The 16,405-nt window shown below is 43.3% G+C and overlaps 2 protein-coding genes across 4 annotated transcripts in view; both read right to left on the bottom strand.

Annotated features, from left to right (window-relative positions):
- The window catches only part of MYO5A (myosin VA), a 98,673-nt gene extending 97,287 nt beyond the window's left edge, over nucleotides 1-1,386 (bottom strand). The window contains exon 1 of the mRNA XM_053954659.1: nucleotides 1,315-1,386. Within this exon, the coding sequence (XP_053810634.1) occupies nucleotides 1,315-1,341 (27 nt within the window). The 5' untranslated portion in view covers nucleotides 1,342-1,386. The remainder of the gene's footprint in view (nucleotides 1-1,314) is intronic.
- Nucleotides 1,387-4,163: 2,777 nt separating this feature from the next.
- Nucleotides 4,164-15,989, bottom strand: ARPP19 (cAMP regulated phosphoprotein 19). 3 transcript variants are annotated; one of them, XM_053954866.1, is made up of 3 exons: nucleotides 15,764-15,989; nucleotides 10,958-11,080; nucleotides 4,164-7,677 (listed from the first exon to the last, which is right to left on the bottom strand). In XM_053954866.1, the coding sequence occupies exons 1-3, from the start codon at nucleotides 15,806-15,808 to the stop codon at nucleotides 7,507-7,509; spliced, it is 339 nt and encodes a 112-aa protein (XP_053810841.1). In that variant the 5' UTR covers nucleotides 15,809-15,989; the 3' UTR covers nucleotides 4,164-7,506. The 3 variants fall into 3 exon arrangements, with proteins under 3 accessions (XP_053810841.1, XP_053810843.1, XP_053810842.1); XM_053954868.1 differs by lacking the exon at nucleotides 15,764-15,989 and adding an exon at nucleotides 13,260-13,536; XM_053954867.1 differs by lacking the exon at nucleotides 15,764-15,989 and adding an exon at nucleotides 13,257-13,535.
- Nucleotides 15,990-16,405: the final 416 nt, after the last annotated feature.

Raw genomic sequence — 16,405 nt, 5'->3', positions numbered from 1 at the left:
CCATAAGAAGAACATCATCAGAAAAGAAGAAATCAAAACCACACTTCTAAAATAATTTCTTACACAGAGAAGGTCTGTTGGGTGCCTGGAAACAACTCTGCAGTACCACCGCTCTCTTGACCAGAATGGTAAATTTCATCCCTTTGGGAGAATTCAAAGAGGTATTCTTGTATGAGATACAAAACACCAAGGTGTGCCATATCATTAATGTATTTAATTAATCTTTTGGGGGTGCAGGCATGCACCTCACCGCTTACATTCAGTATCTCCTACACAAATACACTCTCAGAGCGAGCAGTCCCTGTTGAAGGGACTGTCCGGTTTGCTTTGTCCTGATGCAGTCACTGCGCTGTTCCACCACTCCTGAATGGGAGGACTCTACAAATAAAGTGACCTATCCATGTCAAAACAAAAAGTCTGTTTCCTTTCCTTCCTTGCAGAGAGCTAGACTGGGGATAATTCTGGAGTATGTCACTAAGTGGCTCAAGGATCTAGATGGCGTGGCTTTCCTACCAACACCCTTTGACTGTGCAAGCCTTCTGAAAGTAGTATTTGGAGTGTGCCATGTTGTACTGCCCTGCTCAATTCCAGTGACCTCTGACATCCCTTCTGCCCTTAAAGACCTGTTGTCTGTCATTTTTTTTTCAGATTTATGCATCAGCTCAAGGCAGAGCAATGAAAACAATGCATTGCTAGGGGTGAAAACAGCCGTTTCCACATCTCAATTTGCAGGCTTTGCCATCAAGATGCACAGGACAGTAACTGTTTCCAGGCAGAAGCTGATGAGATACTAACACACAAGACTAAAAAGATTAGAAAAAATGTCTGATTAAAGAGCATATGAGAGTCACGCTGCGCATCACTGCTGACTGCAGGGCTTCTGAACGACTGCCAGAAGAATATAATCCAAAGGTGCAGTGTCACCAAAAAGCGTAGCTGAATATCAAAGCGCTTATGTCGTAGAAGCCGTTTTTCCTCAAGGAGCGGGACGGCGTCCCCGAAGGCGATAACCGAGCCGCCTCCCCGCGCTGTTCCCCGGCCGCGGCGCATCCCCGCCGCGGCCGGAGCGCGGAGCGCGGAGCCGGGCGGGCGGGCACGGCGGCTCCCCGCGGGCCCGGGGCGCCGAGCCCCTCCGGCGCGGCGGGGCCGGCACTCACCGGCGGCGGGCAGCGGCCCCCGCGCCCGCCAGGATGCGGGCCCCCGCCCGCGCCCTCGCTGCTCCGCCGGGCCGCCCGCCCGGGCCGCGCTGCTCCCGCCGCGCCCGCCCCGCGGCCCCATCGCCCCCGCGCAGCCCCGGCCCCGCCGCCGCCCTACCTTCGTGTAGAGCTCGGAGGCTGCCATGGCGCAGGGCGCGGGCGGGCGGCCCCTCTGCGGCAGCCCGGCGGCGGGAGGCGGAGGAGGGCGGGAGGAGGAGGAGGAGGAGGAGGAGGATGCTCAGGCGGCGGCCCGCGCCATGTTGCTGCTACCTGGCGGGCTCTGAGCATTGTGGGAGCGGCGGCGGGGACGGGCAGGGACGGGCAGGGACGCGGGGCGGGCGGCGCGATGCCTCCCACCGGCGGGCGGGACGCGGCCCCGGCCCGCGCCGCGGGGACTCCGCCGCTGCCGCTCCCGGGCCCCTGGGCGATCGTCAGTGGGGCTGCGCGCCCCCCGCTTTCTGCCAGAACCGGTATTCCTCCTCTCCCTTACCATCCTTTTTTTTTTTTTTTTTTTTTTAATTCATTTTATTCTTTCTCTCCTACGCTGAACACATTACTCGTTATGGCATCAGGGACATTTATGATTTTGTCTGGTCCCCAGCCCGTGCCCTGCTCGAGGCGCGGAAGAGGCTCCGCACCGCGGGCACCACCCGGCTCAGGGAACCGTCCGGTCCCGTCCTTTCACGGGCACCGAGTCTAATCCCATCCTTCAAATTATTTACAGCTTGATTGCATTTGTCGTTCAAACCGTTACTGAAAGCACTGAAAGGCAATGGGCCCAAACCAGTTCCTTCCATAATTAAGTCCATTCTCACCAAGACATGGAGATACACATATTTGAGAAGTTTAACATCGATGACAAAGGGGAATGAAAAGCATACTCCATGTTCCAGCGAGGTCTCAAGACAACACCCAACTCCTTTGTGATTTGTGAATGACTGTTTTGTACAGCTCAGGTTATGTCAAGCGTTCTTTTGACAGCAGAACTGGAGCTATTCTCTCTTTCTCTGTTTTAGTTTTCCACCTTGGAAATGCATCCTACTAGTCCAAGTAGTCCAAAATACAAAACAAGTTTAAAATAGGTAAGTTTGCCACACTCTCCACCAAACTGCTTTTGACTATTTATCCTCTCTCAAAATTCAGCTGTTTAGCTAACAGCTGTGTATTCAGTGGGTAGTATCTGCACTGCCCCTGAAACTCGCGACTACCAAAGAAACAGACAAACCTGTTTACAGAGAAGCTGAACCATGAAAGCAATGGGTCAGAAATCACTCATCAGTTTAGTAACAGAGAGAAAACACTATCCTGACTCCCAAAACAAACACTCCCAATAAATGTTTAGCTGGAGTTTACTGCTGCTATCTAAAAAGAAGGAGATGGAGAAAGTAGTAAGAACAAGTAAAAAATAGCCAAGATGAAAATATGTAGCTTACCCAAAGTTGTTTGTATTAGGTGCAAACATATGACCTTCACAGCTAGGAAACTAAGGTTAGTAAATAGAGATTAAAAAACCACCTGATTCTGCTGGGAGAGTTCAAAATAATGGGAACAGAATTAAAAAATACATTGCTTCCCAGGATCTGTCAGTATGTCCAGGCTTATCAACCATGATTGCTGTTGCTGTCCCACACCAGGAGGCTCACTCCAGCAGAACTGGACATTCACTCTCAGTGTTATAAAAAGCCCAGAATGGGTTCCTGGGAGCTGCTGTCCAGGTCAGGGGTGAGGTTTTGGCTAAACAGTTTTCATAGCTGCTCTTCATCCATCTGCCAAGGCAAACCAGTGAGATCTATACTAAAGCTACCAGTCATCTTTCACATGCAACACTGGAACTGTAACCCGGAATTTCAGTTTTGTTTTCAGAAAGGACCTGGACCTCCTCTCGGTGTGATGCTTCACATCTGATATTTTGAACCCTTTCCTCAGGACATCTATGCTAAATTCTAAGACACTCATTTCAAGAGTTTGCCTGGACTGTGGATTACTGATCTCAGCCACTCACAGCTGGAGCTCAGGAGCCAAATGTAATTATCAGCCACAGCAAAAAATAGGTATCTGAGTCCAAAGTATGCTATGATTTGACACAATTTGCATAAACCAGGATTTCAAATCTGCCATTAAGGACAGGAATTGGGGGCATTGAAAGTTGCCAGGAAACAACCTGTTTGTAATGTATCCAGACCGACTACTTTAAGATGCATCTTCTGCATCAAATATTTGCTGGCAAGATTTTAAAAGACCTCACCTCTTACCTTGCACACAACATCTTTTTGAAAAGATGGCATTTTTTTCAGAGCATAGATCCCAGGGTGTTCCAGATAACAATGTATAGGTGATGTAACTGACATAGTCCCTAGGTAGAATTTTATACTGAATTTTGATGCAATTTTTTTTCAGCAGTTATTTTCAGCAGTTATCTTTTTTCTTACATCTGTGTTCCGTTCATATCTGCGATCTGTTCAACTCTGGCAGAGAAATTCCCTTCTCACACAGGACCTCCTATTCTGTTGTCACACTGTACAATGAGTGAGCACCGAGTTCTCTGCCAAGGCCATATTTTCACACCTCAAGGACCAGGCCTGGGGATTTCAGCTGTAGAAAACAGGGCTGGTTCCAGCCAGTACTGATGGAACAATTAAGAACTCTGAAATGTAACACAAGAGATATGTAGGAGAGAGACAATCATGTACCATGCAGGTATGCAGAGCACAGAGGGTGTTACTATAACCTTGGGGACGGAGCTAACTGTGTAAATAACACCCCATGGATCTGGAAGCTGTGCAAAGATCAGCACTAAGCCTCGGGCTGACTGGGAAATTAGTGGGACTTTTTTCCAGCATTGTGGTTTCTTGAAATGTTGCCATATTTAGGCCAACAGTCTAAAGCAACGCAAACTTCTTTGCACCAAGCTGGTTCCCAGACATCCCCTTCATTCAGTGCAAGGGACCCAAACAATCATCTGTTGCGTAGTTTTCAAACAATAAGCTTTAATTGCCTTAATAGAAAAATAAGCACTGAAATATATATAAATGTGATTACATTAAAGTAATTCTGTAGTCTAACATACTAGAAACCAAAGCCCAGTCATATTTTTAATGATACAGAGTAGCAAGATTTAGGGTTTAGAAATTTTCCACAGAGAATACCGAAGTATCCAGTATTGTTTAGGAAACCACAGTAAAGATGAGACAAACCTCCATGGTGCAATAAAAACTAAGTAAATCAATTTATTCTGTATACTATACAACGTGTAAGTTTGTAAAGAACAATTGACACTTTTATCACCTTAACATCTTGACTGGGTGTAAATATGTCCAACAAAATGTACTCCTGTGGCCTTTACACAAACACTGTCCTACTACATCAAGAACAATGAGAGGGAAGCCTTTGGTGTTACAGATTTGGGGACATATCTGTGAAGTTGTAATTAATCCACTTAACTATCTCAAATAAAATGTTGGTGCTATCTGCTATAACAAGCCTACATGAGTACTACTCTAACAACTAAACACTGTCTATCTTTAAAGGCAAGATATGAAAGGGACTGCCAGTCTACAGTGTGGATAAGTTTTCTTTGAAAAAGGCAATTATCAAATGGTAAAACTCATATAATACATTATGTACATCAGTTTGGATAGCTGAGTTATCTTGCTGGAGTAAGCTGAAAGTAAGCATCAATCTGCAGTCATGTTCCATTTCCTGTTAAGTGACTACTGGACTTAAGTTTTATACAGTGTACAGAATCAAAATAGCTGTGCCTGCTGCTGAGGTCTGTCAGATGTGAAGGCTCATAATCAGTCACTGACCTAGTTCGTATTACAGTACTTCAAATATACACATGGAGAATATATTCATAGCTGAATCTGTAGTAATCTTAGGAACTGCAAGTCACTGAGTGAGCATTGGAAGAGCTTGTGTTGTCCAACCAGCAGGACAAGCTGAGTTGTAGCTAAGTGAGTGGAATGTTTAAATTTAAATGGCTATCTTTTTAAACCTTCCCAAACATCAAGAGAACTCACCTTAGGGGAGCTACAGAATAGTGGCACCAGACAATACACAGCAAGTCACCTTAAGTTGTTCAACATTGTTTCAGGCCCAATCCTATCATTAAGTTTCAATTTCATTTATATATAGAAAAATAAAGAAGGATTTTCACATTAGAACAAACATTTATAAAAAGCAGTTTTCTTCAGTATTTCCAGTTTCCTTGTTATTCTTCCAGCCTAATTTCTTAAAGAAGTCAAGTAGGTCCATTTCTTCAAACTGTTCTGCAAAAAACCACAAATTATTTGTAATACTAGTGGAGGATAAGGAGTAAGGACAGGCTTGACAAAGCCCATCTAACTACTAAAACAGGGCTATACAGACTTGAAAATAATCAGGTGAGCAATTTTGAAATTCTCTGGAATTGCTTATCTGAATCAAAAACATTACCTAGCCACTGTATGTTCTGATCAAAACAGGACCAAATAAAGACTATTCAATTTCTCTTGACCATTTTGTTTGTCTGTCAAAGAGAGAGCATTGCAGAAGATATGGGCCAGCATTGGTATTGACTAGCAGTCCTTTATACCCCAAGACCTTTCTGAATATGTCAGCACAAAGTACAAGCTTCTAAAAACATGCATCTTTAAGTGTTTTCTCTTGTGATACTCACATTGGTGCTTTGTTTATAACAGGCTGTTTTCCAAACTATTTTTTAAAGAAAAAGCATTCGGTAAACTGATCTTTTTAAAGAGTTTCTTGTTCTCCCAAAGACTGTGACGGCTGTGACTACCTATATGAAAATCAACTGTATTATGGATCATACTCCACTTTCAATATTCTGATTTCATTGAACTAACATGTTTTATATGCATCAGTTCACCTAACTAATACCAACTATGTATTTTGTCTATCTAATACTTACAACCTTCATCATAAGCATGAACTGGAGTTCAATCCTATTTTCTGATATGAAAAGTTACCTATTTCTTAATAAGTCATTATAGCAATACCTTTCCAGATATTTATTTCCACAAAGCCAATGAGGGTCTGCTGTACAACAAAGAAAAGGAAATAATTTACTACCTCTTCAGGAGTTCAAGAAAAAAAAAATCCTTCTGCTTCCAGAAATCTAAAATAGCCCAAAGCCAATTGCGCATCAAGCGTTAGTGAGCCTAAATTTGGTGTTTGCCACGCAGGGAACTCTCCAGAACAGTACACTTAGCCACTTAGCCATATTCCATGCCAATAGACAGAGCATTTCTGCTTTAAAAGCTTAAACAACTGCTGAACAGAAAGGGCACTTGCCTGCAAATATAGGTACAAGTTCCAAATTTATACTTGAATGCTGGATTTTGTTGTGAAACAAAATATACAACTGCAAAAGCACAAGGCTGTCAAGTGTAAATGTGTTTCACGAATTTCAGGTATACTATTTTTACTTTCAGTAGCAAGATTCTGGGCTCTTAGTTTCAGGACAAGACTTTGAAAGATACAGAATCACTTGTGCTTTGATTGGCACATTACCTGCTTTTTAAAACATAAAACTAATAGACGTTTGCAAAAGGTTGTGCAAAACTATTGTATTTACAAAAAATGGCACAAGAGTGAATTCAACAGTCTATGCACATGCACACTTCATCCACATCTTCAACAAAAGTGTGTCCTAAGCTACGGAACTGAAAAGAATACCAGCTTCAACAGGCAGTTGTCAATAAGCACTAGGTTCACAAGAGTTACACCAGAATGGGCAAATATTGCCCAAGTAAAAACTCTATTGTTAAAGCTGAAACAGGTTTAAGGCCGTTCAAGTTCAAAAGCAGAAACAAAATTCAATCAGAGCCCTGTCTTTGTTTTTATACATGCTTTACCATCTAGCAACTTGTGGTCTAAACCTCTATTTTAGACAACAAAACCAAACACGGAAGAAAAACCCAACACAACTGGAGGTTATATTAAATACAAATATGCTGTAATTAAGATGAAATAACAAAAGCAGAAACATTAGAAGTTGTAAAACTTGCGATGTCACTTGCTGGAACCAGTCCTACACTAGGAAATGGGCAATATGTACATTTTCAAGTAGATTACATTGCTCTAACCAAACTTGTCCTTTTTAATCAGTGCATTATTCTCAACTAGTCCAAATACTACGTTTTACTCTTAACAGTATTCCCTTACAATAGCAGCACATGCTATCGCTACCTGCAAAGCTGTCAGTCTCATGACTTAGTGTAAGAAAGAAAAAGGGGGATGTGAGGGTGAGAAATAACTATTAAGGAGAAATAACAGGAATGAGAATAATCATGCAGTTCAGCTGTTCTCGTCAGCCAGCCAGCTTGCTAGCAACAAGAGATGGTTTCCGCTGAGGAAGATCCTGTGGAGTAGGAATATGGTCACCAGTGACTTCTGTCTTGTCAGGAGCTGCAGTAGGCAGTTGCTTATTCTTCATCTTTGCTTTAGCCATGTTGTAATCACCAGAATCAAAGTATTTTTGCTAGAAGACAAAACACATATATTTAAAGGCCTGAAATCATATCAGATGTATACACTGAATTACATTGTTAAATAGATATTTTAAATATTAAAAAGTTGTAAAATCTCTGTGATTCATCAAAGTAGCTCTATGTTGATTAAAAAAAGTCTTATCAAAACTAGTAAGCACAGACAGCTGAACTTAACATCATTGTGAACAACAATCGGAACGTTATTTTTGCCCTGGTTTCCCAAAAGCTCACCTCCCACAGCTGAAACCTTAGGGTCTGCAAATTTTGTTACAGTGAACAAGTTCTGCTACACACAAAAACCAAACAATGCACAAATTAAAGCTGGAGAACAGCACCTGATATCGTATCAGAGATCAAAGTGGCATAAAAGTGTGTGCTAACAAGAAAGCCTCTTCTCTGCACACATTAAAACAGTGAAACTGTAATCCCTAAAGTTCCCAAACCAATTATTTAGTTAAGTCAAATCTACTGTACAGTCCTTCTGAAAAGCATTACATCAAGGAAATGATTATCCCCCAATCCATTTTTTTTCTGAATATAAAAGTAAATTAAGTTTTAAATTCCTAGTTGAAAAACAGTGTTCCTTAATACATCAGCAAGTTTTTATTAGCATTACCTTTAAGAGTAGCCAGATTTCTCAAAATACTAAGTTATCTATGCATGTCAAAGCCAAATAACTGTTATTTATCCACATCATGGTAAAATGAGGCATGGAATTTCATCCAATTCTTCATCCAAGTCTTCAACTGCTCACTGACACATTTTGCAGGAAAAGTTGCACTGGTTTTACATCTCACCATGAGGTCTACCACTAAGATACTCATAACCCATGATTTTGAACAGATTTCATATGAGGCAAAAAAAAATTAGATTCAGGATTAAGATTTACACCACTGACTACTGTTTACAATCACAACCATCTCTGAAGATAGACCACCCAGTTAGATTTGTACGGGCTTAGTCCTCAGTCAGCTGAACAACAGCCATCACGACCTACCATGTCTGAGTGCTTCCGGGCACCACACTGCCACCACAGCCTTTATTCTGCATTAGTACAAACCAGCTGCAAAATGCTCAGCAGAACAGTTCCTAGACAGAAGAAATTTGAACTGACTCTAAATGTTCCCTGCCAGAGCCCTGAAGTTACTGATCTATTCCTCCCACAGTCCGTCGTACATTTGAATCACACACTTTTATTTATAAACCTTCCCAGTACAATCCTTTTGATGGTGTAATCCCTATTTACACCAAAATGCTCTAGCACTACTCTTGCAGCCTAGACCACAAGGTAGAACATAATCTGATTTGGAAAAAGGCTTTCCCATTTTGCCCTTGAAGACTGAAGAAATCAAAAGAAACTTTTAAACAGCAACTAGGTAATAAGAGAACCATTCAATCTTCAGATGTGATACAGCTGTCAGCAGATATCTGTCTGTCTAAGAGTTCCAAACAGAATCCCTCCACAGGAGCATGATGTAGTACTGTTCTCATCTACCATTTTTCCAGAGAAAGTGTGCATCAAATGCAGAACATTTCTGGACAGCAAATATGACCTGGCAGAGTGTGTCCTGGTTGCCAAACTGATGATGATTTGGGCTACAGCTGATCACAGGAGAGTATGTGAGAAAACCCACCATCTCTCATGCTTTAGAATACCAATCCATTTCTTCCTTTAACACATTCCTGTACTTTCCTGATTTATTCTAGCCTCTCACAGATGGCCTGAATTTGATCATCCCTTTCAAAAACAGCTATGTCTGTCCAGGTGTCTTCCTCTCAGAAACAGTATCTGATAGCACATACACAGTCCTCACTCTATTTTAACTCTCATCAGTGCAGGCAGCCCAAAGTACACCAGAACCCCCATCAAGTAAAGAAGCCTCATCATTTAAGACACCGAGCACACTACATCAAAATAATAAAAAATAAATGGAATGAAGTTATTATCACCACATCAGGAACTGCAGGCCTATTTTGAATTGGAATCCAGAAGTTTATGTCATCTTTCATCAGAGTAGCAAAAGTCAATTAAGATGGCCATGGATCTGTGTGTGCTTAAATCTGAAAGTACATGCTGCAAGAGCCTTTGCATTCAATAGTGTATAATTAAGATGAAGATATTGTACAGGCTGTTATTGCTGGTGGTGAGATTCTCTCACATTTGCACCAAGTGCAAGCAGCCATAATTCCTTTATGGCTATCAATCTTTACTGACAGAATGCTGGCCTGTTCTCCTGAGTTATCATCACAATACAAACTTACCACACCCTTCTGTGTCTACACATACCCTGAACCCAGTGAAGTCTCATTTAGGCTGCCTTTGGCCATGCAGCAGTGTAGCTCAGAGGGAGTCACCTCATCTATCACCTGCCCAGGCCCAGCAGCCATTAACTCTGCTTCATTTCTTCCAACTTATGAGACAAAGATTATCCAAAAAACCTGCCAACCTACTAACAATTCCCAAGAGATGTTACCAGATAGCACAGAATTAGATCAGCATTGAACTCCACCAGCTGGTCTGCAAAGGATTTATACCTGGAATCATTGTGTGTACTGAAAGGGCCTAGACAATAGTAAAAAAACCCACAGCAGTGTGACAGCAATGAAAGCATCACCAGAAGCAGTGACATACCAGGATTATTACAAGAACAGAGTCCTAGCATGCCTGAAAGGCATTACATAATCACTCTATGAATAATTAAACTAAAAAACTCTCAGTCAAATAGCTAAGAAGAGACATTGGTTAGATGTGGAACAATACTGAAATATTAACTCAGTCTTCATTCTTCTATCATTATTTTTGGGTCTGGGTGTATATCCAGAATTATACAGCCATTGTCAAACCACTAATGTCAGATAATGCCTGGTCTAACAGCAGACACCAAACTTTCATGTGCCAGAAACATGGATAAAAGGAGTGCACATCGATTTTGGGGGCATAAGAATGGGCAGGATAAAATCAGTACAAAATAAGGATGAGTTCCTAACCCTTGGTGTTTACTATAAAGTTTTTTTCAAGTCTATCACATCAGCTTCTAAGTTTAATTTTTTTATAACAAGTGTGGTTGAGGTACTGATGCTATAAACAGCTATCCTGCCAACCTGGCATTTCTTGTGCAGAGACAAATTTGTCTTCCTCATGCTTTCTCAAAATTTAAGGTTCTTAGGACTCTTTAACCATGCAAAGGCCCATGGAGCAGGAAAAAAAAATCACAGATAGAGGAATTTTGGATTTTTTTGTCTATACCGTATGGACAATAAAGAACTTACTCCTTTTTGAAGCCTCTTCCTCAAGAAGTCTGAGCCTCCTGGCTTCTGGCCCAGATGAGGATATCTTGCTTTCAATTTTGCTTCTTCAGCTTTTTCTGGACTTAACACCTTGTCCTCCATCTCCTGAAAGACAGTGAGTGATACTGTAAGTGAAACATATAACAATGTATTTTTATGCAGAATAGCTTTGCAGGTAATACACCCACATGCCCATTGCTGCTACCAAGTGAGCATAACAATTATCTGATTAGACATTTTCATACATTCTTTCTCAGATGCTGACAGCAACTGTAGGAGTTCAGCCTCCCATTTTAGACACCTTTCCTGGAGATGCTGAAGACATGCGCACTTCCCTCTCAAAAAAAAGCAATCTGAATTATTCAATCTCGAATAAAAAATTTCAAACAAAACTTTTTTTTTTTTTAATCAAAATAAGGGGTCCGCTAAGAACAAATACTGAATAGTGAGCAAAAATCACAGGACTTTTTTTTCCCCAAATGCCTGTTTCATCATTTAGCTGCATAGGCAGATTGGCACTTCCACTGCCACACTGATCTGTATGGCTGCTCCAGCCCTAATGTGTTGATATTCACTGTGAAACATTCTCAAAAACATGCCTGCTGTTACATTAATAGCAATACTGTGTTTCTGTATACATGTCTATAATTACCCTGAAATTATGAGGATGAAGACAGTTGGGTAGTGCATTTGTGCAAAATAAAATGCCTATTTTATGAGCATACTGTAAAACATGGATGCTCAAAATAATAATTTAGAGATATTCATTTGGCAAAACTGTAATTTGTTCACTGGCCTCTACTTCACACTCATCTGTTCCATGTCCATGTAGCAATTTAATGTACGAAGCACTATTTATTCTATTGTATTGTTTCTAAAATACCTTTCATCCAAAATTCTTGGTCCGTTTTTTCCAGTATTTGGCCACAGCCTTTTTTTTTTTAATAAAAACCATTCCTGGTTCAGAGAAAATATATAATGATTTGCACTGACTGCTGTAGCACAGAACTGTTATTATCACCTGAAGTCACATAAAGACTTTCAGGCAGCAAATAAGAATTGCCATTTAAATCAGAAGAGCGTCATTCATGTATGACTAAGATTTCATGTCCACCTAGAGCTGCTTAGGCAGCCCCTTCATACTCTTTTCCATGCCTGTCATCATCCTTTGCATTGCATCAATCAGCATGACTGCCTGTATTCCCCCGTTAGGGTCTACAGAAACTCATCCAACACAAAAATAACCATTCAGAATTTTTTTTTTTCCTTCTCCCCTTGTTGGGCTGCTTTGTTTGGATCGGTTTCCACAGCCTGGATGACCACGCAGCTGCACAAACAGGTGTGTTAACACAGCAGCAGGGAGGACAGGGACACGGGGAGCAGGGAGCTACTTAAGCCAGAACTGAAGAACAAGAGCCACCACCACACTGGCCTATCCCTAGGTGCTCTTCTCTATCTCATAAACTGCTCCAGGCTGTGAAAGATTCAACATCTTTCTGGTCAGGTGCCTCAGAAACAAAGACTGTAACAGATTTAGAATATAACATTTTCTAGTTGTTCCATTTGGGCAAAACACCTCAAGGACAGCTTTGCACAATACAACAGGAAACCGAATTAACAGTTCTCCCAAGGAAAAAATAGAAACTCTCATAACAATTAAAGAGAAACTTCAGTGACAACAGGAACCAATGCTTTTTATTAGATGAAAATGCAGCTAGGCAATACAATGCAAAATCCAAACATAATAAAGGGCAAAGTTTCCCTGACACTACTGAACATAGAACCATGCCATTTCTCACTAGGCAATATCACACTAGCCAAGCCCACGGTTCTCATGTACTACAAAGATCACGCAGCAGCTGCTCTCCCTATTGTGGTTCATCAGAACGCCACCACAGACTGGATTTGCTCAAAAGTAATCCTTTCAGATCAACACTCTGAACACCTAATGCTGCATCACTGGGTACTCACTGCTGAGCCAACAGACAAAGTATGTGAGGAGGCACATTTTGCCACTAAAAGCCAAAAGGACGTATTTTTTAAGACAAGAGGACCAACAATAAATAGCTTATATAAATATGTATTCACGGTGCATCAAAGGAGACATTTATGCAAACTCACAGGGCTGACAAATTATGGCACAGCAGGCAATCCAAACAAAAACATCATGTTATGCATCAATGCAGCTCAAAAGGATACAGAGCACGGCCGCTTCTTCTTGATGACCAACAACAACTAAGACCCAAAAACCCACAGAACACAAATTCAAGAATTTCAATACCACGACTTGGGGTGTTCAAACAAAACTAGCTGACGGCAGGTTCAAAAAATACTCAAGTTCTTCACGTAAAATAGAGTTAAGCTGCAGAACTCCTTGCTGAAGGATACAGGGAGTGCCAAGAATTTAGATTCAGAAAGCAATTCGATGTGCTCATTTGCAGCTCAGAAGCCTTTTAAACCAGATTGCTGAGACCTCAGAGAGTTTTCTTGCGATGATCGCTGCCTGCACGTCCTGATCTTATATTCTTCTGAGGACTAAATGGTATTGAGCACTCTCAGAGATGTGCTGCTGAGCCCCGAAGACTTTAGTCCAAGCCACTCCCACATTCAGAACATTCTCCCTTGAATTACAGAAGCAACAACCAAGTGACTAACAAATGACTGGGGAGTGGGCAGAAATCAAGATATACCACGCTCTTCTTCCAACTGACAACCACACAAAAATTATAATTTTAGTTCTCTACAGGAATCTGACACAGCTCATGAAGTCATTAAAATGATCTACCAGGAAGGCAGTAGTTACCTAACTCACCTAAAGACAGCTTTTGATTTTAATCTTTGCAGAGGTTCCAGCAGCATTAAGTTCTGTATCTGCTGGACAAGTGACCTGCATGACTTAAAAAAAGAGCCATCAGCCTTTTAAAACTCTGGTGTGAATGGCTCATCTTTAGTAGAAGACATCAGACAAAATGCAAAGCAGAAAATGGGAAAAACAGGACAACAGCACAACCCTACAGCAAAGTGATGTGGCAAATACCAATTCAGCAACAAAATGCACCACCTCCAAGAGCTTCCTGAAAAATACAGGCTTTTAAGGCCAAAAGACTCAACCAAACATACGTTCTCCTAGGTTCAAAGTTTCTTTGTTTCTGAACTTCCCCCTGCCACTGTCCTGAGTTTTCACACCAAGAACAGGAAACGCTGGTCTTTGGAAGATTTTCAGTTTGTACCACTGTAGTTAAAAACCTTTCTCGCTCAGCACAAGCTTCTTACAGCATGTCAGAAAGTTTACAAAAAAGCTCTGATCATGAAAACACTGTCTCCAAGTTCATTTAGGGGCGTCATCTTTTTGAAGCATACATGAGTAAGTACTGCAAAATGGGTTGTTTATGTAAGTGTTTCAGAGCTAAGCATTAACCGAGTCAATGTTCAGTTTTGCCTACCCAGACAAATAGTTTTAGTGGAGGTTAATATTGCAATGTCATAACAGCACTGATATCACAGTATCAGACCAGGACGTAATCAAAGTTTTATTTTATTGATGTTATATAATTTTTCTTGAACACTTTACCAGAATAAAACTAAATTAGAAGAGCAGCAAGGACCTCCCATCTCTCAAGTAAAAGGTAATTTCTCCAAGCAGTGCACAAGCATGACATTTCAAGACTTCAGTCTGAAAGTTCGTTAGGAAAATCAGCCCCAGTCACCTGACTTCATCAGAACACCCTAGAAGGCATTACAATAAACTTGCTGCCACATGTTTAACTATGCTCTTATTACAGAGCTATTCTAGGAGTGCTGCACAGGCCAGGGACTTATTTTTATAGGCTTTGAACAGGAACAGTATCCCTTCAGCAGCCTACCTAGCATGAAGGTTCAGTCACGCTGCAGAACACACCTATTTAAGAGCAGATTACAGAGCTGACAAGAAGCTGGTTCTGATTACTGCACCTATTGAGAAGGTATTAACCCCCAAAGCTCTACTTGTGCGACTAACTCATATTACAAATTGTAAATTATTAAACAAAAACCTAACAGCTGATGTAGATTAAGCTTTTTCTTTTAGCGTCCTTCAAAGCAGTACTTGTGTTTCATAACTTCTCCGGATCATAGCCGCGGGGATTGCAACCGGGCTCCCACAGCAATGACAAGACTAAAAAACAAACGGCTTCTTAAAGTCACAGCACAGCCATCTATGAAACCAAACCCCACTTGAGAAATGGCACAATTATTAGTTACAGAGATGACAGAAGAGGGACGCCACAAGGTAACCCAGCCAGTTATTCTTTCTAAAAGCCTTCACTAGCACAGGTCACGGTCGTTGTGATTTGGGAATTTCTGCTCCTGAACTGATTATATTAAAAACTGAACATTTTTTAGAAGTGGAACAAACGTTTAGCCTGCGGATTACGGCTGGTGTCCATCCCGCCGCTGCGATCGTGAGCCGCAGCCCATCGCGCAGGACGGCGCGGCCCGCGGAGCACCCGGAGGGAGCGGGGCCGAGGCCGCAGAACGAGCGAGGGAGCGCCATCGGCCCGGCCAGGCCAGCGCACACCGCCCATGGGCCAGGGAGCAGCCGCTCCCGAGCCATCTTGGTGGTGCGGCTCCTCCGCCTCCAGCCCCACACGGCCGCGGGCCCGGGCAGGCGGCGCTCTGAGGGGCGGCCGGGCCCGGAGACGCTGCGGCCCGCGGGGCTCCCTGCGCTGAGGGAGGGAGAGGCCCGGCCGCGCCGATGGAGGCGGGAGAAGCCCCGCGGGGCTCCTTGTGCTCCTCGGCCCGGCCACCCACCTTCTGCTCCTCGGCCGAGGCGGGCTCGGGGCTCTCGGCAGACATGGCGCCGCGGCAGCGGGACGGCGGGGCCGGGAAGGAGGGAAGCAGGGAGCGAGGGAAGGAGGCGGGCGGGAGGCGCGGCCGCGGCTCCTCCGCGCTGCTGCTGCTGCTGCTGTGCTGCTGCTGCCGCCTCCTCCCGCACAAGATGGCGGCGGCGGGCGCGACGGCGCGTCGGCGGGGCCAGACTTCCTCCGCCTCGGCCCCCGCGCGCGGGCTGGGGAGCGGGGGCGGGATCCGCCTGCGCCTCTCGCGTCACGTCCGGGACCGCGGGTTCGAGGCCCGGGCCCGCTGCCCCTCCCGTGAGAATCACAGAATTACAGAAACGTCGGGGTTGGCAGAGACGTTCGCTGTGGTCCAGTCCACCCTCACAGGCGTCACTGTAACCACTAAACCACATCACCCGCTGCCAGAGCCATACGTCTCTTAAACACCTCCAGGGATGGTGACTCCAGCGCCTGCCTGCGCAGCCTGACCAGCCGAACAGTGAAATTCTTCTAATATCTAATGTGACTCGCCCGAGACTCGGCTTAAGCCATTTCCTCTGGTCCCCGCGCTGGCCCCCAGCTCCCTCACCTCACCTCACCTCACCTCACCACAGCC

The sequence above is a fragment of the Vidua chalybeata genome, chromosome 13 (genome assembly GCF_026979565.1).
Source record: "Vidua chalybeata isolate OUT-0048 chromosome 13, bVidCha1 merged haplotype, whole genome shotgun sequence".
In the NCBI taxonomy this organism is placed as follows: Eukaryota; Metazoa; Chordata; class Aves; order Passeriformes; family Viduidae; genus Vidua; species Vidua chalybeata.
Note: the sequence above shows the minus strand (reverse complement) of the source record. Positions and strands in the feature narration are given on the sequence as shown.

What these genes read in the sequence shown, in the direction of transcription:
- ARPP19 (XM_053954866.1), bottom strand. Translation starts at nt 15,808, where the DNA reads ATGTCTGCCGAGAGCCCCGAGCCCGCCTCGGCCGAGGAGCAGAAG. An exon ending in CCTCGGCCGAGGAGCAGAAG is followed by an intron (nt 11,081 to 15,763) that starts GTGGGTGGCCGG and finishes ACTGTCTTTCAG; the next exon opens with GAGATGGAGGACAAGGTGTT. An exon ending in GGAAGAGGCTTCAAAAAGGA is followed by an intron (nt 7,678 to 10,957) that starts GTAAGTTCTTTA and finishes TTTGTCTTCTAG; the next exon opens with CAAAAATACTTTGATTCTGG.